At 44.3% G+C, this 25,396-nt stretch overlaps 2 protein-coding genes across 2 annotated transcripts; both read right to left on the reverse strand.

Moving 5' to 3' along the window:
* Positions 1 to 1,192: 1,192 nt before the first annotated feature.
* LOC134428397 (uncharacterized) lies at positions 1,193 to 2,785 on the reverse strand. The gene is made up of 2 exons (XM_063175108.1): positions 1,930 to 2,785; positions 1,193 to 1,754 (listed from the first exon to the last, which is right to left on the reverse strand). The coding sequence occupies exons 1-2, from the start codon at positions 2,783 to 2,785 to the stop codon at positions 1,240 to 1,242; spliced, it is 1,371 nt and encodes a 456-aa protein (XP_063031178.1). The 3' UTR covers positions 1,193 to 1,239.
* CHMP7 (charged multivesicular body protein 7) lies at positions 1,193 to 24,783 on the reverse strand. Its single transcript, XM_063175109.1, has 10 exons — positions 24,470 to 24,783; positions 23,399 to 23,573; positions 17,029 to 17,214; positions 13,944 to 14,077; positions 13,547 to 13,595; positions 11,693 to 11,812; positions 9,498 to 9,596; positions 7,789 to 7,849; positions 5,894 to 6,055; positions 1,193 to 4,067 (listed from the first exon to the last, which is right to left on the reverse strand). Exons 1-10 carry the CDS (start codon positions 24,757 to 24,759, stop codon positions 4,003 to 4,005), a joined length of 1,341 nt encoding a protein of 446 aa, XP_063031179.1. The 5' UTR covers positions 24,760 to 24,783; the 3' UTR covers positions 1,193 to 4,002.
* Positions 24,784 to 25,396: the final 613 nt, after the last annotated feature.

Here is a 25,396-nt window from a genome sequence, read left to right on the forward strand (position 1 = left end):
CAAACCCAGCAGCTCCTGCTGGGAGGGATCAGATCTCCTCCCCTGAGGATCTGCATTATCTGATCAGCAACAGTTCAGCAGCTATTTTTTTTCCAGGCTCAAGTTAAGCTCTATTTTAAACAGCTCTCCAGCATGAAAAGATTCCAGTTTGGTGGCAATTCAGCTCCAAGTTTTTATATTTAATTTCCTCACCCAGCAAGAGGCTGCCCTTGATTTCCTCTCCCTGCTGTCTCACCAAAATATCCTGAAAATTCTCCATTCAGGCACCCTGATTACATCCCCCACTCTGCATCAAAGGCAGAAAATTGCCAGCCACTCCAAATAAAGCAGCAGCTGCTGGGGTTTAACTCCTAAATGTCATTTCCAGCACAGCTGATGCATCCCAGGATTATGGGGAGTGTTTACTCCTGCAGGAATTTCCAGGGAAGGGACAAGTTCTGAGAGATCAGGAGGGGGAGTCAGACTTGAAAAACAAAAATCCAGGTTGTAGGTGAGAGCTGAGCCCTGTAAAAAAATCCAGGGAGCTCTCCAGGGATCAGATCAAACCTCAGCCAGAGGAAAAAGCATCAACAGCCTGGGATTCCTGGTTTAGGCTTTGTGGTTTCAGAGGGAAATTTGGTTTTCTGTCAGCAGGCCGCTCAATTTACATCGATTTTCTTCAAGCAGAGGGAAAACCAGCGCCAGGCTCCCAGGCTGGGCTGCTTAATTGCAATTAGAACAAGAAGCTGGGTGAAAAACTGCCCCAAAAATCAGCTTTAGGAATTGTCTGGTACAAAAGGAAGGGGTGCACTAGAACTGATTTCCTTTTCTCCATGGGCAGAGGGTTGTGATTGTGAGCCTTCAAAGTGCAGGTTTGAGATGCACAGTGATAAAAAAGAAGGGGACAGATAAGGAAAAGCAGGAATTGTGTCCACAATGACACCAGGAATGAAGGCAGTGCCACCCAAAAAGGAGCAGAGCCTGCTCAGGAAATACAGACAAATTATTAAATGTGGTAATATTTAATAATGGGCTTTTTAAACCCAGGCTAGTCTGGTGGAGCAGGTGCTCAGTTTGGGTTTGGATAAGGCAGCCCAGGACTATCCCTGGATGCCAGCACAGCTGGATCAGCAGCTGGAGCAGGGACAAAGCACAGAAGGCCCCCTGGGTCCCTCCCATCCCCTTTGGTCACACACAGGCAGAAAACACCGAGGATTTTCTCCCATTTACTTCCAGAGGAAAGGAATACAGAGCTTCGAGTCATTGTACATCATTCCATGGGGGACGTGAGAGCTGCAGCCTCCCCCTCCCCTGGCAGGAGCCTGCACTGGTGAGCGGGGACAGAGGGGACACAGCCCCTGGGGACAGCCCCAGTGCCACCCTGGCCCTGGGCCGGGACTGGGCGGGCACCAAATGGGCACCAGGAGGGGAAACTCCAGCCCCCACTGCATTATGCCAAGGTGCCACCGAGGAGTGGGGGCTGCAGAGGCAGCGTGGAAGTGCTGGGACACATTCCTGGTGGTACTGGGATACATTCCCAGTGCTGTGGGAATAAATTCCCACTAATACTGGAATAAATTCCCAATGGGGCAGGAATACATTCCCAATGCTGTGGGAATAAATTCCCAGTGATGCTGCAATAAATTCCCAATGGGGCAGGAATGCATTCCCAATGCTGTGGGAATAAATTCCCACTAATACTGCAATAAATTCCCAATGGGGCAGGAATGCATTCCCAATGCTGTGGGAATAAATTCCCACTGGTACTGGAATAAATTCCCAATGCTGTGGAATACATTCCCAGTAGTACTGGAATAAATTCCCAGTGATGCTGGAATAAATTCCCAATGGGGCAGGAACAAATTCCCAATGCTGTGGGAATAAATTCCCAGTGCTGTGAGAATAAATTCCCAGTGATGCTGGAATAAATTCCCAGTGGTACTGGGATACATTCCCAATGCTGTGGGAATAAATTCCCACTGGTACTGGAATAAATTCCCAATGGGGCAGGAATACATTCCCAATGCTGTGGGAATAAATTCCCAGTGCTGTGAGAATAAATTCCCAGTGGTACTGGGATACATTCCCACTGGTGGTACTGGGACACTTTCCCAATGCTGTGGGAATAAATTCTCAGTGATATTGGAATAAATTCCCAGTGCTGCAGGGATACATTCCCAATGTTGTGGCAATAAATTCCCAGTGATATTGGAATAAATTCCCAGTGGTACTGGGATACATTCCCAATGTTGTGGGAACACATTCCCAATGCTGTGGGAATAAATTCCCAGTGCTGTAGGAATACATTCCCAGTGGTGCAGGAACACATTCCCAGTGGTACTGGAATAAATTCCCAATGCTGTGGGAATAAATTCCGTGGTATTGGAATAAATTCCCAGTGCTGCAGGAATCCATTCCCACTGGTACAGGAATACATCCCCAGTGCTACAGGAACACATTCCCAGTGCTGTGGGATACATTCCCAGTAGTGCTGGAATAAATTCCCAGTGGTGCAGGAATCCATTCCCAGTGGTACTGGAATAAATTCCCAATGCTGTGGGAATAAATTCCATGGTATTGGAATAAATTCCCAGTGCTGCAGGAATCCATTCCCACTGGTACAGGAATACATTCCCAGTGCTACAGGAACACATTCCCAGTGCTGTGGGATACATTCCCAGTAGTGCTGGAATAAATTCCCACTGGTACAGGAATACATCCCCAGTGCTACAGGAACACATTCCCAGTGCTGTGGGATACATTCCCAGTAGTACTGGAATAAATTCCCAGTGCTGCAGGAATCCATTCCCACTGGTACAGGAATACATTCCCCTGGTGGTGGAACACATTCCCCTGGTGGTGGAGCACATTCCCAGTGCTGTGGGACACATTCCCAGTCAGGAGGAGGGGCACAGGGCTGTGATCCATCCACAGGCAGCCAGGCACTCCCCTGCCATGCTCAGGAATGCCAGGGAAGGGCACATTCCCCTGCTGGAGCTTCCCAGGCTTGTGTGTGCACACAGGGGTAAAAAGTGACCTGCAAAAGATGAGAGGGGGAGAGGCAGCCCTGGAGCAGCTGCAGCTCTGGTGCTCAGGGGTTTGTGCATCAAAAACATCCACAGGGGCTGGTCTGGGGCTGTCAGGGAACACACAATCCTGTGGGAGTGCAGTGCCAGGGCTGAAGGCAAAGCCAAGGCTGTTCCATGGGGCTGTGCCCTCCCAAGGGATCCCCTGATTTATTTCCCACCCCAAATCCCTCCATGGCAGCTCAGAGCCAGCACCCTGCAGCTCCCCAGGAGTTTTGCTTACAGGGGTGATACAAAAATAGCCACCAGCTCCAATTTCAAGTGCCAGCAGAAAGAGCAGCCTTGGCCACAAGAGCCTGGAACTCCTCTGGGGGAATCTTTTGCAGGTCTCCCTTTTAAGGCCTTAATGTCATTACAGAGGGAGGGATTCTTTTGTCTTGTGCTTGCCCTTGCTGCCCTCTCTGAGCAGCACCAAAATCTCCTCAAACTGAGCAGATCCAGTGCCTGGCTGTCAGTGCAGGATCCAGAGGGAGGGAACACAACAAGCACCGGTGTTTAAGGGCAGGACTGATGTGCCAAGTGTTCTAAACAACCACACAAACAGCCAAATGTTGAGCCACTGCAACGCTGCTGCTGCTGCTCAGATTCTCAACATCAGCCACAGCAAAGGAAGAGAAACCAAAACCAAACCCAAAACGGAGCACTGCTATGGACACAGAAGAGTTTTTATCTTGGCTGGAGTTGTGTTCCCAGAAGGGAAGACTGGATGTGGCAGTGACTTGGGGTCACGAGTCAGCTCGAGAGCAGATGTTGGCACAGATGACAAACACCAGCTGGGGCCAGGTCCAGAGTGGATTGTCATGGCAGGAGCTCCTGCTGCTGAGCAAAGACAGATCCAGGAGGACAGGGCTGCTCCCCTCTCCTTGGAAGTTCTGGTCATCAGTTAAGGAACATTGAGACACTTCCCAAGCTGCAGCAACAGGATTCTGTTGGCTCTTCAGAGATTCAGTCCCACAGCTGTTTTGGGTTCAGAAGAAGCAGAGGGAGTCTTTTGTGCCACATCTGTGAAGGGAATTGCATCAGAGAAAAGATCAGAACTCATCAAACCCATCCACAACCACCCAATACCATTCCAGAGTGCCCAGGTGCTTCCCTGCTCTGCTCCATCCCCCTGGAATCACATGTTCCATGTGGAGCATGTCATGCCCTGGAAATTTCCAGGGAATGCCTTGGAAATTGAGGTTATAACATGCTCAACCCAAAGGAAAACCACAAGGCCAATCCTGTGGAATTGCTCATGAACAGATGCCCAAAAGGAAAACTGGAACTGTCCAGGACAGGTGTAGGGAAAGCTCAGTGCAAGCCCATAAATTCTGGTCATTCACTGTTACTGAATCATGGGATATCCTGAGTTGGAAGGGACACAAAAAGATCATTAATAAATCATAAAATATGATTTATTTATCATTCTTACGATTTATTTCCTTATCAGTAAATAAAGCCCAGCTTAAGCAGGCCTGTCCCACATGAAGAGCATTCCAGGGGAGATGCTGAGTGCTGGACAAATCCTGTTTAGGAAATTCTGGTTTATCCCTTCCAACACTGCCTGGCTTTGTACGACTTTGTTAAATGTAAAAAAGCAATTTGTCCAAGCAGCAGCTCCCTCACAGAGCCTTCAGCTCTCCCTCCACCCCTGGCAAAGGATCCAGGCAGAATTCCCAGCTCTGCCAGGACTGGGTTTAACTCTGTTTAACCTGGATCCAGGCAGAATTCCCAGCTCTGCCAGGACTGGGTTTAACTCTGTTTAACCTGGATCCAGGCAGAATTCCCAGCTCTGCCAGGACTGGGTTTAGCCCTGCAGAGGCAGGATCCAGGCAGAATTCCCAGCTCAGGACTGGGTTAAGCTCTGCTCAAGCAGGATCCAGACAGAATTCCCAGCTCTGCCAGGACTGGGTTTAACTCTGTTTAACCTGGATTCAGGCAGAATTCCCAGTTCAGGACTGGGTTTAACTCTGTTTAACCTGGATTCAGGCAGAATTCCCAGCTCAGGACTGGGTTTAACTCTCCTGAGCCTGGATCCAGAATTCCCAGCTCAGGATTGGGTTAAGCTCTACTGAAGCAGGATCCACACAGAATTCCCAGCTCTGCCAGGACTGGGTTTAACTCTCCTGAGCCTGGATCCAGGCAGAATTCCCAGCTCAGGATTGGGTTTAGCTCTCCTGAGCCTGGATCCAGGCAGAATTCCCAGCTCAGGATTGGGTTTAGCTATGTTGAACCTGGATCCAGGCAGAATTCCCAGCTCAGGACTGGGTTTATCTCTCCTGAGCCTGGATCCAGAATTCCCAGCTCAGGACTGGGTTAAGCTCTGCTCAAGCAGGATCCAGACAGAATTCCCAGCTCAGGACTGGGTTTAACTCTGTTGAACCTGGATCCAGACAGAATTCCCAGCTCAGGATTGGGTTTAGCTCTCCTGAGCCTGAATCCAGGCACAATTCCCAGCTCAGGACTGGGTTTAACTCTTCTGAGCCTGGATCCAGAATTCCCAGCTCAGGACTGGGTTTAACTCTGTTGAGCCTGGATCCAGGCAGAATTCCCAGCTCAGGATTGGGTTTAGCTCTCCTGAGCCTGGATCCAGGCACAATTCCCAGCTCAGGATTGGGTTTAGCTATGTTGAGCCTGGATCCAGGCAGAATTCCCAGCTCAGGACTGGGTTTAACTCTGTTGAGCCTGGATCCAGGCAGAATTCCCAGCTCAGGATTGGGTTTAGCTCTCCTGAGCCTGGATCCAGGCACAATTCCCAGCTCTGCCAGGCCTCTGCTGCCCCTGTGCTGCCCAGGGCTGTCCCAGCTGCCAGAGCAGCCCCTCCCAGGCCCTGCTGCCATTCCCACCTCCAGCAGACACGGAGAGCTGCTCCAGCTCAGCTTCCAGCTCGGCATCAGAGATGGGGGCACCCAGCACCTTCTGGGGGACGGGAGGCAGATCCAGGGAATCCTTGCTGGAGTCCTGCAGGAGACTGTCCAGCTCCTGCTCCAGCTCCTCAGAGTCCATCTCTGCTGAGCAAAGAAAAGATTTCAGCTCCGAGGAGAAGTCAGTGGCATCCTCACAGCACAGAGACTGAGATCCAAAACTGAGCTGTTATTCCTTCCCTCCATTGTTACTCACAAGGAATTTCCTGTACTTCTTTTAAAGGACTGAAATTTCAGTCCTGATCTCAGGGAGGAGAATTTTTTTCCTTGGCACTGAGGCCAAGAAGCTCTGGCACCTTTCAGCAGAGGCAAACAAGCTGCAGCAGCAACCAGGCCAGAGGAAAAAGCTCATCACTTCAACAAAACAAAGCAGCAGCTGCCCTAAAAATAGATTTAAACCAACATTACCCAGCTTTGAACTGAAACCCAGCCCCAAACAGGGACCACGAGGATTTGGAGATGGAGAAACAGTCAGAGGGGAGAAATCCCTGCTCCCATTCCCTTCAGGCACCAACTTTGGTGTTTTGGGAAGAGTTTATTGCCCCAGGAAGGTGCTGAATGTGGGGAGGGAGCAGGGAAAGGAGGGAGCAGGGATGGGAGGGAAAAAGGGAAAGGAGGGAAAAAGGGATGGGAGGGAAAAAGGGATGGGAGGGAAAAAGGGAAAGGAGGGGAAAGGGAAAGGAGGGAAAAAGGGAAGGGAGGGAAAAGGGGATGGGAGGGAAAAGGGAAGGGAGGGAAAAAGGAGGGAGAAAGGGAAAGGAGGGGAAAGGGAAGGGAGGGAGAAAGGGAAGGGAGGGAAAAGGGAAAGGAGGGAGCAGGGATGGGAGGGAAAAGGGAAAGGAGGGAAAAACGGATGGGAGGGAAAAAGGGATGGGAGGGAAAAGGGAAAGGAGGGAAAAAGGGAAGGGAGGGAGCAGGGATGGGAGGGGAAAGGGAAAGGAGGGAGAAAGGGAAGGGAGGGAAAAGGGAAAGGAGGGAGAAAGGGATGGGAGGGGAAAGGGAAAGGAGGGGAAAGGGAAGGGAGGGAAAAGGGAAAGGAGGGAAAAGGGATGGGAAGGAGCAAGGGAAAGGAAGGAGCAAGGATGGGAGGGAAAAGGGACAGGAGGGAGCAGGGAAAGGAAGGAGCAGGGAAAGGGATGGAGCAGGAAAATGATGGAGGAAGGGAAAGGAGGGAGCAGAGAAGGGAAGGAGCAGAGAAGGGAGGGAGCAGGGAATGGAAGGAGCAATGAAAAGGAAAGAGCAGGGAAAAGGGAGTAAGGAAAAAGAAGGAGCAGGGAAAGGGATGGAGGAAGGGAAAGGGATGGAGGAAGGGAAAGGAAGGAGTAAGGAAAAGGAGGGAGTAAGGGAAAGGGAGGAGTAAGGGAAAGGAAGGAGCAGGAAGGAATTAAGTAAGGGCAAGGAGGGAGCAGGGATGGGATGGAGTAAGGGAAAGGAGGGAGTAAGGGAAAGGACGGAGTAAGGGAAAGGAGGGAGTAAGGGAAAGGAAGGAGCAGGAAAGGAGGGAGCAGGAAAGGAAGGAGCAGGAAAGGAGGGAGCAGGGAAAGGAAGGAGCAGGAAAGGAGGGAGCAGGAAAGGAGGGAGCAGGAAAGGAGGGAGCAGGAAAGGAAGGAGCAGGAAAGGAGGGAGCAGGAAAGGAGGGAGCAGGGAAAGGAAGGAGCAGGAAAGGAAGGAGCAGGAAAGGAGGGAGCAGGGAAAGGAAGGAGCAGCAAAGGAAGGAGCAGGAAAGGAGGGAGCAGGGAAAGGAAGGAGCAGGAAAGGAGGGAGCAGCAAAGGAAGGAGCAGCAAAGCAGAAGCCAAGGATGAAAGCCAGCACATACCCAGCCCGTTGATCCCCACTCCAGCCAGGGTCTGGGCCACTTCATCTTGGGTGTCACAAAGCTGAGGTAAAATAAACACAATGAGATGCAGATCAGAAATTCATGTTGTGCCCTGCTGCAGCTGCTCTAGCAAAAGCAGAAATAAAAAACAAAATCAGAAGGTAGCAGGAATTGGCCTGAAGGCAGCAGGAATTAGTGCAGAATTTCCACCTTGGCTTTCACAAGGAACATGAAGATTATTTCAGAATAAACAACACCACCAAGGATGGCACATTTGAGGATCAAACCCAAAGCAGGATTTCACAATGGGAGTAAAACTGTGTAATAAAACAAAGTAATCAAATTAAATTAAAAATTAAAAAGAAATAAAATAAACTTTTAAAAAGAAAGATAATAAATAAATAAAATAAAATAAAAAATTGCAATAAAGTACAATAAAATAAAATACAATAAAGTACAATAAAAGACAAAGTACAATAAAGTACAATGAAGTAAAATAAAGTAAAATAAAGTAAAATAAAATAATAAAACAGAAATAAAATAGAATAAATAAATTAAAAATGAATAAAATAAAATAAAAAACCAAAGTCATAAAATAAAAAATTTAAAAGAAATAAAATAAAATTAAAAGAAATAAAATTAAATAAAAATAGAACAGAAATAAAATAGAATTAATAAATAAAAAGGAATAAAATAAAATAAAAAACCAAAGTCATAAAATAAAAAATTTAAAAGAAATAAAATAAAATAAAATAATAAAAATAGAACAGAAATAAAATAGAACAGAAATAAAATAGAATAAGAAAAAAATGAATAAAATAAAATAAAATAAAAATAGAACAGAAATAAAATAGAATAAATAAATAAAAAAGGAATAACATAAAATAAAATACCAAAGTAATAAAATAAAAAATTTAAAAGAAATAAAGCAAACTAAAATTTTAAAAATAAAATAAAATAATAAAAATAGAACAGAAATAAAATAGAATAAATAAATAAAAAGGAATAAAATAAAAAACCAAAGTCATAAAATAAAAAATTTAAAAGAAATAAACTAAAATTTTTAAAATAAAATTAAAAGAAATAAAATAAAATAAGAAATTAAAAAGAAATAGAATAAAAATTTTAAATGAAATAAAAATCATAAATAAATAAAATAAAATACAAATAAAATCAAAAAATACAATAAAATACAATAAAGTACAATAAAACAAGACTAAGTACAATAAAATACAATAAAATAAAATAAAGTACAATAAAATAAAGTAAAATAAAGTACAATATATAAAAAAATGAAATAAAATAATGTAAAATAAAACAAAACAAAATAAAATAAAATTAAATTAAATTAAATTAAAATAAATTAAATTAAATTAAAATAAAATGTCAGGCTGTTTCATGCACACTGTTCATTCCAGCTTGCAAATGTTTAATTTGTATTTTTAATCCACCCAAAGCCTTTCAGGAAAGCTGGGTGCCCCCCCAATAGTGCCCATCCAAAAACCCCAGAAAATTTCAAATAAACTCAAATACATTGCAGCAAAACCAGGAGACACAGAAACCTTCTTGCTGAGGTTTTAGCTCAAAATTAAGTCAGTTTACTTTAGTGCCATAGAGGGGAAAAACTAATTAAAACTAATTAAAAGCAAGCAAAGAATGAATAATTAATTAATTAATTAATTAATTAATATCTGGGCAGGTTTCTTTACCTCTTGGATCTGATCCACCAGGTTCTCTGCCCTCTCCACACTCACATCCCTCATGGAGAGCTTGAGAGCCCCCACGCCAGCCTGGTAGGCATTGAACACCTGGAATTCAGATAAAACAGAGGATAAATACCTGGAAATTTAAATAAAACTGATGATAAACACCTGGAAATTCAAATAAAACAGAGGATAAACAGCTGGATATTTAAATAAAACTGATGTTAAACACCTGGAAATTAAAATTAATCAGATGAAGATGCACAGTGCTGATGAACTCCAGCCTGAGAGAGTCATTAAACACCTGGAAATCCAAATAAAAGAGAGGATAAACACCTGGAAATATAAAACAGATGCTAAACACCTGGGAACTTAAATAAAACAGATGATAAACACCTGGAAATTCAAAATACAACAGAGGATAAACATCTCAAAATTCAAATAAAACAGAGGATAAACAGCTGGAAATTCAAATAAAACAGATGACAAACACCTGGAAATATAAAACAGATGTTAAACACCTGGACATTTAAATAAAACAGGATAAACACCTGGAAATTCAAATAAAACTGATGTTAAACACCTGGAAATTTAAATAAAACAGATGAAGATGCACAGTGCTGATGAACTTCAGCCTGGTAGGCATTGAACACCTGGAAATTCAAATAAAACAGAGGATAAACAGCTGGAAATTCAGATAAAACTGATGTTAAACACCTGGAAATTAAAAATAAAATACAACACAATGCTGATGAACTTCTGCCTGGTAGGTAATAAATACATGGAAATTCAAAATAAAAGACAGAAAGATGCACAGTGCTGATGAAGTAAAATACAGCACAATGCTGGTAGGTATAAAATACTTTGAAATCAAAAATTAAAGAGATGAAGATGCCCAGTGCTCATGAACTCCAGCCTGAAAGGCATTAAACACTTGGAAATTAAAAATGAAAGAGATTAAGATGCACAATGCTCATGAACTCCAGCCTAGCAGGTATTAAGTACCTTGAAATTAAAAATGAAAGAGATGAAGATGCACAATGGTGATGGTTGGTATTAAATACCTTGAAATTCAAAATAAAAGACAAATATGCACAGTGCTGATGGAAACAGTGGGAGCTGCTCTCCAGAACTGACTCCTGAGCAGGATCCTTGGAGAAACAGCAGGACATGGAGGAGCTTTGTGCAGAGGGACATGGCCAGGAAAATCCCAGCCCTGGGGCCAAGGGATGAGGGGAGTAACTTCTAAAACACGATGGGGGATGTTTTATGTGCTGGCACAGTGTCTTCTTACCAGACATAGTGGAAAAGGTTTTTGTTAAGATGCAGGCGAGAAGAGATGAGGGGAGGAGCCCGGGGAGGAGCAGGGGAGGAGCCCAGGGAGGAGCAGGGGAGGAGCAGGGGAGGAGGAGCAGAGGAGGAGCAGGGAAGGAGCAGGGAAGGAGCAGGGGAGGAGCAGGGGAGGAGCAGGGGAAGGAGCAGGGAAGGAGCAGGGAAGGAGCAGGGAAGGAGCAGGGAAGGAGCAGGGGAGGAGCAGGGGAGGAGCAGGGGAAGGAGCAGGGGAGGAGCCCGGGGAGGAGCAGGGGAGGAGCAGGGGAGGAGCAGGGGAGGAGCCCAGGGAGGAGCAGGGGAGGAGCAGGGGAGGAGCAGGGGAAGGAGCAGGGGAGGAGCCCAGGGAGGAGCAGGGGAGGAGCAGGGGAGGAGCAGGGGAGGAGCAGGGGAGGAGCAGGGAAGGAGCAGGGGAGGAGCCCAGGGAGGAGCAGGGGAAGGAGCAGGGAAGGAGCAGGGGAGGAGCAGGGGAGGAGCAGGGGAAGGAGCAGGGGAGGAGCCCAGGGAGGAGCAGGGGAAGGAGCAGGGGAGGAGCAGGGGAGGAGCCCAGGGAGGAGCAGGGGAAGGAGCAGGGGAGGAGCAGGGGAGGAGCAGGGGAAGGAGCAGGGAAGGAGCAGGGGAGGAGCAGGGAAGGAGCCCGGGGAGGAGCAGGGAAGGAGCAGGGGAGGAGCAGGGGAGGAGCAGGGGAGGAGCAGGGGAGGAGCAGGGGAGGAGCAGGGGAGGAGCAGGGGAAGGAGCCCGGGGAGGAGCAGGGGAGGAGCAGGGGAGGAGCAGGGGAGGAGCCCAGGGAGGAGCAGGGGAAGGAGCAGGGAAGGAGCAGGGGAGGAGCAGGGGAAGGAGCCCAGGGAGGAGCAGGGAGGAGCCCTCGGTACCATCTGGTCGGTCTGGGAGGCGTAGATCCGATCCAGGATTCCCTGCACCGCATCCAGCTTGGAGTGCAGCTCCTCGATGCGCCGCTCCGTCCTCCGCTTGGCCTTGAGGCACCTCAGGGCCTGCCAGGGACACAAACACAGAGACAGAGCTCAGATCACAGAGAGAGAGAGATCAAATCACACACACACACACAGACAGAGAGAGAGCTCCAATCACAGAGAGCTCAGCTCACACACATACACATAACACACGCAGAGAGCTCAGATCACACAGAGAGATAAATCACACACACACACACACAGAGCTCAGCTCACACACACACAGAGCTCAGATCACACAGACAGAGAGATCAAATCACACACACACACACAGAGAAGGAGCTCAGCTCACACACACACACAGAGAGCTCAGATCACAGAGAGATCAGATCTCACACACACAGAGCTCAGCTCACAAACACACAGAGAGAGAGCTCAGATCACACACACACACAGAGCTCAGCTCACACACAGGGAGCTCAGCTTCACAAACCCACACAAAGACACCTCAGCTCAGTTTCACAAACTCACACAGAGATGTCAGCTTCACAAACACACAGACAGAGCTCAGATCACAGACAGAGAGCTCAGATCACACACACAGATACCTCAGCTCACACACAGAAACCTCAGCTTCACAAACACACACAGAGCTCACACACACACAGACAGAGCTCACCTCACACATACAGAGAGAGCTCAGCTTCACAAACACACACAGATACCTCAACTCTCACACACAGAGCTCAGCTCACACACAGAGACAGACAGAGCTCAGATCAAACACAGAGCTCAGATCACAAACACACAGAGCTCAGATCACACACAGAACTCAGATCACACACAGAAACCTCAGCTTCTCAAACACACAGAGCTCAGATCACACAGATAACCTCAGCTCATACACAGAGACCTCAGCTTCACAAACACACAGAGCTCAGATCACACACAGAAACCTCAGCTCACACACAGAAACCTCAGCTTCACATACACACACACACAAAGCTCAGATCACACACACAGACAGAGCTCAGATCACTCAGAGATCAAAGCACACACACACATACAGAGAGAGCTCAGCTAAACAAACACACACAGAGATACCTCAACTCACACACACAGAGCTCAGCTCACACACAGAGACAGAGAGAGCTCAGATCACAAACACACAGAGCTCAGATCACACACAGAGAGAGCTCAGATCACTCAGAGATCAAATCACACACACACATACAGAGAGAGCTCAGCTTCACAAACACACACAGAGATACCTCAACTCACACACACACAGAGCTCAGCTCACACACAGATACCTCAGCTCACAAGCACAGAGAGACCTCAGCTCACACAGAGACACCACAGCTCAGCTTCACAAACACACACAGAGAGCTCAGCTCACACACAGAGCCCTCAGCTTCACAAACACACAGAGAGATACCTAAGCTCACACAGAGACACCACAGCTCAGCGTCACACACACATCTGGGAACTCTCCCCTCCCCTGGGCTCGTTCCCACTTTGGGGAGTCCAATATTCCTGCTGGCACCATGGGGTGGGAATCCTTAAAATCAGAGGGGTTTGGGAAAGCTGCAAAGGGCAGGCCTCAGAGACAGAACTGTGACTGGAGCTAAGCAGCAGCCATGAGATTTGTCAGCAGAAAAGTTACATGAGGTGTAGAAAGTAAGGACAAATAAAAACAATGGTCTGTGTATTAACACTTGGCTAGAATGACTCCAACACCCCTGGGATGAGGCCCCCAAGTTGATCTGCAGTTCTGGGGCAGCTCCAGGACATTGCCCTGGCAATTCCACTCACCAGCTGCTTCTTCCCAGCTCTGCAAGCACTCCTGGCATCCTCTTTACACCTGCAAGATGGAAAAAGGAGAAAGGAAAGGAAATTTCTTCCTTTTTTCACAACCCACAACCACCCTCCCTCTGTCTGAGGGGACCACAAGGTGCATTTTGGATACAACCACCCTCAAACCTCTGCTGATTCCCACAAGTCCTTGACTGAATTCCAAATCCTTGCAAACACTCCCTGCACCTTGTTTTCACAGGGAACAGGGAACAAAGGCTGGGAAAGCTGCCCCAGCACACGGCTGTGACTGTTTTGTTTATGAACAGGAAAGAACAACAGGAGAAAGCAGCTTCTAATTGTGTCCCAAAGTTCTACATCCCACAGATGTTGTTCCCACCACCCTTCCCCAAATTACTTCTCTGCTTCCTGGGAAAGGGACTCCACCTTCTGTGACAGCAGCTGCTCACTCTGCATCAGCTGATAAACCCCAATGTCCACGTCGTTCATTGGGGACACCTTGGCGTGGAGGCCTCGGGCAAACTTCACAATCTGAAAGCACAGCACAGGCTGGAGTCACCCCCCAGAAATCTCAATCAGGAATAATTTCACTTGGAAGGAAGGAAAAGAAGTTTTGGCACTCCCAGTTTAGGCCTTGGAGTCATGAGAATGTCCCAGTCAGCAGAGGATTTAATGTTAAACTAGGACCAGGATCAGCAGGGTGGAAAGAAAAAGCCTCAAGGGAACACCTGGAAGGTTTAAAGCTGTCCCTGGATCCTGGAAGGGGATGGCAATGTCAGACTGGCAAGGACTTCAGAACACTACAGGGAAAGGGGAATCTCAGAGCTGAGTGCCTGCACCTCTGCAGGAAGTGACAAACATAATATAATATAATATATTATATATATATATGTGTGTGTGTGTGTATATATATATATATGTATATGTATATGTATGTATAGATATAATATAATATAATATTTATGATATAATTTCATATAATATAATATGACAGGATATGGAACGATAGGATATGAGATAATAGGATATCATAGAATAGGATTTCCTATAATGTAATGTAATATAATATAATATGAATAATATAATATATCATATCATGTAATTTCATATAATACAATATGACAGGATAGGATATGAGAGGATATGGTATGATAGGATATGACAGGATATGATATAATAGGATATAATATAATATAATTTCATATAATATAATTTCATATAATTTCATATAATTTCATATAATATAATTTCATATAATATAATTTCATATAATATAATATGACAGGATATGGAACGATAGGATATGAGATAATAGGATATCATAGAATAGGATTTCCTATAATGTAATGTAATGTAATATAATATGAATAATATAATATATCATATCATATAATGTAATTTCATATAATACAATATGACAGGATAGGATAAGAGAGGATATGGTATGACAGGATATGACAGGATATGATATAATAGGATATAATATTATTTCATATAATATAATATACTTTAACATAATATAATTTCATATAATAATATAATATAATATAATATAATATAATATAATATAATATAATATAATATAATATAATATAATATAATATAATATAATATAATATAATATAATATAATATAATATAATATAATATATTACATTATATGATATAATATAAGAAATTATATTATATTATATTATATTATATTATATTATATTATATTATATTATATTATATTATATTATATTATATTATATTATATTATATTATATTATATCATATCATATAATGTCATATCATATAATGTCATATAATATAATATAATATAATACGATATAATTTCCTATAATATGATAGGATATTAAAAGCTTTTCAAAACCATGGAATTCCATGCTGACTCGAGAGGTGTGGAGTTTGTGTGGTTGGGAATTGTCAACCTGCACAGTCTGTCACGGTTTTAACTCTTCAATTAAATCTGAATTATTACAAATGTTTAAAAAACCTACTGCCACCATGATATTTTCTGAGAAATCCCTTCACCAGGATTTCTTCTGGGAAGATGAGAAGCCTCAGCTCCTCCATGTTTTGCTCCTCTGGAATGTGGTCTGTGAATTGTTTTCAATTAATGACCAATCACCATCAGCTGTGTTGGACTCTGAGGAGTCAGTCATGAGCTTTCATGATTATTTTTTCCAGCCTTCTGATGTATTCTTTCCCTTTCTTTAGTATAGTTTTAGTATATAATTAATATCATATCATATGATTTCATATAATATAATACGACATAATTTCATATGATATAATAGAATTTGTTATGATAGGATATCATATAATTTCATATAATATAATGTAATGTAATGTAATATGATATGATATGATATGATATGATATGATTTCATATAATATGACAGGATATGATATGACAGGATATGGTATGATAGGATATCATAGCATAGGATTTCATATCATTTCATAGAATAGAATAGAAAAGAATGTAACACCATATAGCATATAATTTCTTACAAGATTATATTATATTATATTATATTATATTATATTATATTATATTATATTATATTATATTATATTATATTATTTCATATTATATTATATTATTTCATATTATATTATATTATATTATATATTATATTATATTATATTATATTATATTATTTCATATTATTTCATATTATTTCATATTATTAATATCATATCATATAATTTCATAGAATAGAATGTAATATCATATAATATCATATCATTTCATATGATATGATATAATATCATATAATTTCATATAATGACAGGATATGATAGGGTATGGTATGACAGGATATGATATAATAAGATATCATATAATTTCATATAATATAATAGAATAGAATGTAATATCATATAATATCATATAATTTCATATTATATGATGTAATTTCATATAATTTCATATTATATGATGTAATTTCATATAATGTAATATAATATACTATAATATACTATAATATAATATAATATAATATAATATAATATAATATAATATAATATAATATAATATAATATAATATAATATCATATAATATCATATCATATCATATCATATCATTTCATATCATATAATTTCATATCATATCACATAATATGATATAATTTCATATAATATGATAGGATATGCTAGGATATCATTTAATAGGATATAATATAATAGGATTTCATATAATTTAATTTAACGTAACATTCTATCAGCCTTCTGAGGACATGGAGTCAAATCCTCATCTCTCACCTCACCCTGGGGGCCTCACACCACCACCTGCCATGCCACAATTAGGATTTCCTGTCACCTCCACCCACATTGAAGGACATGGAATTTACCTTTCCAGCCACAGCACACCCATTTCAGCCACCAGAACGCCTACAATCCATTCCTCTGCAGGCAGATGGAAGGCAAGACAGGGATGACACCACCCCAAAGCAGTCACCTGGACCCTGTACCTTCTCTCCATTCTGCTCCAGGATGGTGACCCGCTTCTCCTTCTGCAGCTGCAGCAGCAGCAGGTAGAAGGTTCTCTCATCGGGGCACAGGCCGGCGCACAGCGAGCGCAGCTCCGAGAGCGCCACCACGGGGTGCGAGGACAGGGCGGAGCTCTGGTACAGCCGGTAAACCTCCTCCGCCTTCTCCTGCAGGGAGCAGGCACACACACACACCTCAGGGAATTCAGGGGGTTTACAGGAGTGAAGTGTCGCAGACATTTTTTCACAGAAATCCTTTCTTTAGAGTTGTGTATCTTCTGGGAAGCCAAAGGCCCCAGAAGAAGAATGTGAACAATGATTATCAACTACTGTAGAATGCAATAAGATGCACCTGTGATTAGTTCATTATTGAAGTGAAGGGAGCTGACCATCCTTTGATGCATCGAACTCGGATTTATTGATCGATCAGCCACTTTATATAATAGCATTAATTAACTTCATGCATATTACAAAATCCAGGCTCACGATAGGCTAACAGAGAAAACTCTAACCACTCCTTTTGTTTTACAATACCTATAATTGTTCATTAAAAACAGAACCAGTGTTCCCACTGTGATATGAACGGTTCCCAAAACTTCCATATCTGTTCCCAAGGTGCCATCTTTTCCCCGAGAGGGTGTTTTGCTTGTTATGGGAAGACTGCCTGAGAACCTTATTGTTTATAAAGTGATGCAGGAGAGAGCCTAATTGTTTATAAAAATCAGCCTGGGAACTGCTTTTGGAACTGCTTTGCAACTACCTTTTACTTTTCTCTCAACTGTATGCCTTCATGGCCTTTTTCTTTAAGCCACGCTTGAACTAAACTCTCCACAGTTCATGTTCCCATGTTTATAATTAAGGGCCAATCACAGGAGCAAGCTGGGAACAGAGTCCCTAGACACAACTTTGTTATAAATTCTTTCTTTCTATTCTTAGCTTAGCAAGCATCTGCAACTTCTCTCTTTATTCTATTTAGTATAGTTATAATGTATTATATATCATATATCAATAAATCCAGCCTTCTGATCAAGAAACAAGATTCTCGTCTTTCTCTCACCCCAAGCGACCTCCTCAGGTCACTGTGATAGTGAAGAGTTTAGTCAGAGATAAGCTTCACTGGAGTTCACTTCATCCAGGCTACCCATTTAGTTTAATTAAGAGTCAGTAGTTAACTAATAAATGATTGCTTGTCAACACAATGTTTGTTAGCCGGGTTTATAATGAAGAATATAGAAAATGATAAACAGCTTTCAGGAACATAAGCCAATTGTTTTTAGGAACGTAAGACAATTGTTTTTAACATCATAAGACAATTGTTTTTAACATCATAAGACAATTGTTTTTAGCATCATAAGACAATTGTTTTTAGCAACATAAGACAATTGTGGCTTCCTCTGATCTGAAATCAACTGAAGATGGGGAATGGGAGCTCTACCAAGAGTTCATTTGTCACATTGGCATTGAAAATGTAGAAAGGTCAGAATGAGGAAGACTTCATTTACTTCCTCAGTTTGGGACCCCTCCCCATGAAAGGGACAACCAACCCATTTCAAACTACTCATGCTTAATACCTTTGGAACTAATTACCATGGGAAGTGGGGAATGGGATGTACCAAAGTTATGAATGTATATTTGTATTTTGGGTGTTCAATACCTGTATGGATAAAAGGACTCTTTAAACACCTGTAAATTGTTTTTTGATTGCTGTTTGATTTCTAACTTTAAACTGTCAGAGAGTTTTTGCGTATCGGTACTAGATCAATATTCATATTGGGAATGGGAAGTACCAAGGTTATCAATATCTATTTGTATTTTGGGTATTCAATATTTGTATAGATAAAAGGACTCTGTAATCACCTGTAAATTGCAGTGTGCATTTGGGAGCTATCCCACAATAAACACACACTCTAAACTGTCAGAGAGTTTTTGGATATCGGTACTAGATCAATATTCATATTGGGAATGGGAAGTACCAAGGTTATCAATATCTATTTGTATTTTGGGTATTCAATACTTGTATAGATAAAAGGACTCTGTAATCACCTGTAAATTGCAGTGTGCATTTGGGAGCTATCCCACAATAAACACACACTCTAAACTGACAGAGAGTTTTTGGATATCGGTACTAGATCAATATCCATATTGGGAATGGGATGTACCAAAGTCATCAATATCTATTTGTATTTTGGGTATTCAATACTTGTATAGATAAAAGGACTCTATAATCACCTGTAAATTGCAGTGTGTATTTGGGAGTTATCCCACAATAAACAAACACTTTCTAACTTTAAACTGTTAGAGAGTTTTTGGGTATTGGTACTAGATCAATATTCATATTGGGAATGGGAAGTACCAAAGTTATCAATATGGATTTGTATTTTGGTTATTCAATACCTGTACAGATAAAAGGACTCACCTGTAAATGCTGTGTACTTGGGAATTATCCCACAATAATCATACACTTTTTAACTCTAAACTGTCAGAAAGTTTTTGGATATTGGTACTAGATCAATATCCATATTGGGAATGGGATGTACCAAAGATGTGAATGTGTATTTGTATTTTGGGTATTCAATATTTGTATAGATAAAAGGACTCTGTAATCACCTGTAAGCTGCAGTGTGCATTTGGGAGTTATCCCACAATAAACAAACACTCTAAACTGTCAGAGAGTTTTTGGGTATCGGTACTAGATCAATATCCCTATTGGGAATAGGATGTACCAAAGTCATCAATATCTATTTGTATTTTGGGTATTCAATACTTGTATAGATAAAAGGACTCTCTAATCACCTGTAAATTGCAGTGTGTATTTGGGAGTTATCCCACAATAAACAAACACTTTCTAACTTTAAACTGTCAGAGAGTTTTTGGGTATTGGTACTAGATCAATATCCATATTGGGAATGGGATGTACCAAAGTTATCAATATGGATTTGTATTTTCTTTATTCAATACCTGTACAGATAAAAGGACTCACCTGTAAATGCTGTGTACTTGGGAATTATCCCACAATAATAATACACTTTTTAACTCTAAACTGTCAGAGAGTTTTTGGGTATCAGTACTAGATCAATATCCATACTGGGAATGGGAAGTACTAACGTTATCAATATGCATTTGTATTTTGGGTATTCAATACTTATATAGATAAAAGGACTCTGTAATCACCTGTAAATTGCAGTGTGTATTTGGGAGTTATCCCACAATAAACAAGCACTTTCTAACTTTAAACTGTCAGAGAGTTTTGGGGTATTGGTACTAGATCAATATCCATATTGGGAATGGGATGTACCAAAGTTATCAATATCTATTTGTATTTTGGTTATTCAATACCTGTACAGATAAAAGGACTCTATAATCACCTGTAAATTGCAGTGTGCATTTGGGAGCTATCCCACAATAAACACACACTCTAAACTGTCAGAGAGTTTTTGGGTATTGGTACTAGATCAATATTCATATTGGGAATGGGATGTACCAAAGATGTGAATGTGTATTTGTATTTTGGGTATTCAATACCCAAAAGGACTCTGTGATCACCTGTAAATTGCAGTATGCATTTGGGAGCTATCCCACAATAAACATCCACTGTCTAACTCTAAACTCTTAGAGAGTTTTTGTCTGTCACAGTTGGAGATCGGTACTAGATCAATACCCATAATTTTTTAATAAATCACAGTGATGCCTTAGGACTCCACCTTTGGAATTTTCCAGATCCTGCCCTGCCTTAGTGCATCACTCTGAACTCCACAGAGAGTGTTGGGTACTGGCTTCACATTCTGGGCACACAGAACAACCCCTCCAGGCCTGAGATCCAGGAACACTCTGCTGCCTCAGGCCCCAAAAAGCATCAACAAAGTGAATTGGGGGTAAATGGCTTCATTACCTGGAGCTGTAATTGGACAATTAACCACTGATATGTAAATGAACCAAACTCATACCTGTCTGAAAAACTCATGACCAATGTGCATCCTGGAGGCTGCTGACTGCCCAAGGTGTAGCTACTGAAGGCCTTTAATATTATTTATTATTAATATTATTTATTATTAATATTATTTATTATTAACATGTACTAAATTATTGTTTGTTATTAATATTTATTAATTTGTTATTGATTCCCTTTGCTTTTTTATTAATACATTTATAATTTATTAATAATAAATGCCCACTTTATTCTCTAGCTCTGTCTAGCCTCTGTTGCAGGCAGCCACCCCAAGGCATCCCAGGGATGCCCACACAGCATTCCTGCTCTTCCCAAACCCTCCCACACCTCCTTCCTCCCAGCTTGGACACTTCCTGCTTTATTCTGGAGTGAATTTCACACAGGGAACTCTCGAAACAGTCACCCACAAAAACCAAAACTCTGCTATTGACATTCCCTGGAAATCTGTGCAGCAGCACAGGAACCACACAGGCAATCAATGGGCTTGCCCTGCACTTCCTGGAAATCCCTCCCCAGGTTTGAAACAAATCAAAACTCCTGCTTTTAAAGATTTCCTGCATTTCTGCTGGACACAGTAACCCAGAGAAGCACAGCAAGGCCTGGGGCTCATTCAGCAGACACAGAGTAACAGAGAGAGAAGAGGGGCTGGGCCAGGATCCCAGCCCATGGGAAAGCAGCTGCAATAATGCCCAGGGAATGTGGGCTGGGGGGTTTGGGTGGCCAGGCTGGGATTGATCCATCCCCTGGAGCAGATGGAGCTGGGTCTCAGAGTTCCTGCACAGGAATGAGCTCCAGCCAGGCTGGACCTGTCCAATCTCCTGCTCATCCCTGGAGCAGATGGAGCTGGGGCTCAGAACTCCTGCACAGGGATGAGCACAGCTCCAGCCAGGTTGGGACTGTCCCATCCCTGCTCACCCCTGGAGCAGATGGAGCTGAGGAACTCTGAGCCTCATGTCCTGCACAGGAATGAGCTCCAGCCAGGCTGGGCCTGTCCCATCCCTGTTCATCCTGAGAGAAAATGGAGCTGGGGCTCAGAGCTCCTCATGTCCTGAACAAGAATGAGCTCCAGCCAGGCTGGACCTGTCCAATCTCCTGCTCATCCCTGGAGCAGATGGAGCTGGGGCTCAGAGCTCCTGCACAGGAATGAGCACAGCTCCAGCCAGGCTGGGATTGATCCATCCCTGCTCACCCGTGGAGCAGATAGAGCTGAGGAACTCTGAGCCCCATGTCCTGCACAGGAATGAGCTCCAGCCAGGCTGGGCCTGTCCCATCCCTGCTCATCCCTGGGGCAGATGGAGCTGGGGCTGAGAGTTCCTGCACAGGAATGAGCTCCGGCTGGGACTGTCCAATCTCCTGCTCATCCCTGGGGCAGATGGATCTGGGCTCAGAGCTCCTCATGTCCTGCACAAGAATGAGCTCCAGCCAGGCTGGGACTGTCCCATCCCTGTTCATCCTGAGAGAAAATGGAGCTGGGGCTCAGAGCTCCTCATGTCCTGCACAGGGATGACCTCCAGCCTGGCTGTGCCTGTCCCATCCCCTGCTCATCCCTGGAGCAGATGGAGCTGGGGCTCAGAGCTCCTCATGTCCTGAACAAGGATGAGCTCCAGCCAGGCTGGGACTGTCCCATCCCCTGCTCATCCCTGGAGCAGATGGAGCTGGGGCTCAGAGCTCCTCATGTCCTGAACAAGGATGAGCTCCAGCCAGGCTGGGACTGTCCCATCCCTGCTCACCCCTGGGGAAGACGGAGCTGGGCTCAGAGCTCCTGCACAGGAATGAGCTCCAGCCTGGGATCCCCAGCACAGTTCTCACCTCCCTGGACAAGCAGGGAATTGTGTCCCTCCCTTCTCCTGGAGTCAGTGAGAAGTCACTGTCAGAGCCATGGAATGGTTCGGGATGGAAGCACCTGAAATCCCCCCCAGTGCCACTCCTGCCATGGCAGGGACACCTCCCACTGTCCCAAGAGCTCCAGCCTGGCCTTGGGCACTGCCAGGGATCCAGGGGCAGCCACAGCTCCCTGGGAATTCCATCCCTCCCTCCCAGGGAACAATTCCTGCCCAACATCCCATCCATCCCTGCCCTCTGGCAGTGGGAGCCATTCCCTGTGCCCTGTCCCTCCATCCTTTGTCCAAATCCCTCTCCAGCTCTCCTGGAGCCCCTGGAAGGGCTCTGAGCTCTCCCTGCAGTTTCTCCTCTCCAGGTGAGCACCTCCAGCTCTCCCAGCCTGGTCCAGCCCTTGGAGCAGCTCCATCATTCTCAAGGAACCTCCAAATCCCTTCCCAACCCCAAGGCACTCCACACATCCCTCTCCAGGCTCAGCAGCCCCAAGGAAGATCTGCTCAGCCCTGGAAATGACTCCTGGTTTTCCTAGAAAGCACAATCTCAGGAAAGCTTCTCCACAACACTCACCTGCAGCAGCTCCACGTAAATCAGAACCTCCTCTTCCTCAGGGATTTTGCTGTCCCCCAGCACGCTGGAGAGGGTCCACTTGAGGGGCTTCAGGATGAAAACTCCCACACCCCACGAGATCCAGCTGCTGTCTACACTGGCCATGAAGTCTGACTCCCTCTGGAGCTTCCCACGTCTAGGGAGAAGATAATTCAGGTGGAACTGAACACAGCCAGTCTAAACACTGGATATCCTGCACATCCTCCATCCTTCAGTGGCATTTTCTATCACCAGATCCAGCTCAGGTTTGAGATTTCATTGCTGGAAACACACAGGTTTCCACTCCTCCCCTGCTTCCTCTGGATCCCAAGTGCTTTTTGTTTACTCTTTTTTCCCGTTTTGCAAGTTTCTCCCAGTTTTCTACTCAAAACTGATGAGGCATCAAAGGAGGGGATGAACAGGGAGGGTCAGTCTTAGGGGTAATCAGCCATTTCAGGAGAGCTCCGTTTTTATATTAAATTGCAACAACAGCTTTTCAAATGTACTGGTTTTAATTTTCAGGTCACCAACAGAGCTCCTGCTGTTTGGAGCCTCTTCGAGGTACCAGTCCCGGGCTGCAATTTCACAGCACAAAATCTCTGGTTGCAAACACAGCTCAACACATCCCCGGTGCCCTCAGCAGCCGCGACACCAAAACATTCCAGGGATTATCTCCCTGTTTAGCAGCGATATTCCTGTGGGAATATTCCTGTCCTCCCACACCTCCTGAGCTGCGACTCCCTGTCCAGCTCGGCCTCCCAAATTCCACTCACACACCATGAACCGCAATTCAGAGAATCTCAGACTGCTTTGGCTTGCAAGGACCTCAAATCCCACCCAGCGCCACCCCTGCCATGCCAGGACACCCGACACTGCCTCAGGCTGCTCCAAGCCCCATCCAAGCCGGCCTTGGACGCTTCCAGGCACGGGGCAGCCACAGCTGCTGTGGGAAGCCCGTGCCAGGGCAGAATTCCCGCTCCGGGCGGGCACAGCGCGGATCCATCGCCAGCCGCATCCCCTGGCACCCCCCACACCCTGTCCGAGCTCCTTTACCTCAGCAGCTCCCTGAGGACGGTGCCGAGCCCCAAGGGGACGCTGCCCCGCCGCTCGAAGCCGTTCTGCAGCTCCCTCAGGCACGTCCTCACCGCGCCCCTCCGCCGGCCGCGGGCCAGAACCAGCCCGACCCAGAAGGCCATCTTGCTGTCCCACTCGGTGCTGTTCACCTCGCGGCTCTGCTTGAAGGCCGAGAACAGGAAGGCCATGCGCTCGTCATCCGTCTCCCACTCCGGGGGCAGGTCCCCGGCCGGGGCCGGCCCAGGGGGGGCCTCCCCCGGGCTGCACATCTACGCGAGCCCCCGGCTCGGCCGCGGCCTCCGCCCGGCCCGGCCGCCCGCCCGCCTCAGGGGAGACGCGCACGGCGCATGCGCGGTGCCACCCCCGCGCCCCCCCCCCGTCTCGTTTGGGGTGGGCCGCGCCGTGCCCCCCTCAACCCCCGCTGTGGTGCGGCCCGGAGAGGGTCAAAGGCCCCGCCCCCAATCGCCGCCCGGATTCCTGTGGTGACGTCAGCGTGACGTCATATATGGAGGTCACAAAAGTGTCAAGGCCACCGGTGAGGGGGCGGGGCTTCGACTATTCGGGACTATATATAATAATTATATATATTATACATATTTCCCATCGCTCTCATATACAGAATAAATATATATTTTAACTTTCATCATTAAACATTATCATCATCATCATCATCATCATCATTCTGAATATCGTTATCATTATCATTATTACCTAGTAATTATACTATTACTATATTAAATAATATTAATATATCATATTATGTCATATTATATAATATTATATCATCTATATGATTATATCACATTATAGTACAACATTCTCTTATTATTATATATAATACTATTATCATATTATTATATTATTATAATGATATAATTATTATAATTATAGTTCTATATTATTAAT

The sequence above is a fragment of the Melospiza melodia genome, chromosome 23, assembly GCF_035770615.1.
Source record: "Melospiza melodia melodia isolate bMelMel2 chromosome 23, bMelMel2.pri, whole genome shotgun sequence".
In the NCBI taxonomy this organism is placed as follows: Eukaryota; Metazoa; Chordata; class Aves; order Passeriformes; family Passerellidae; genus Melospiza; species Melospiza melodia.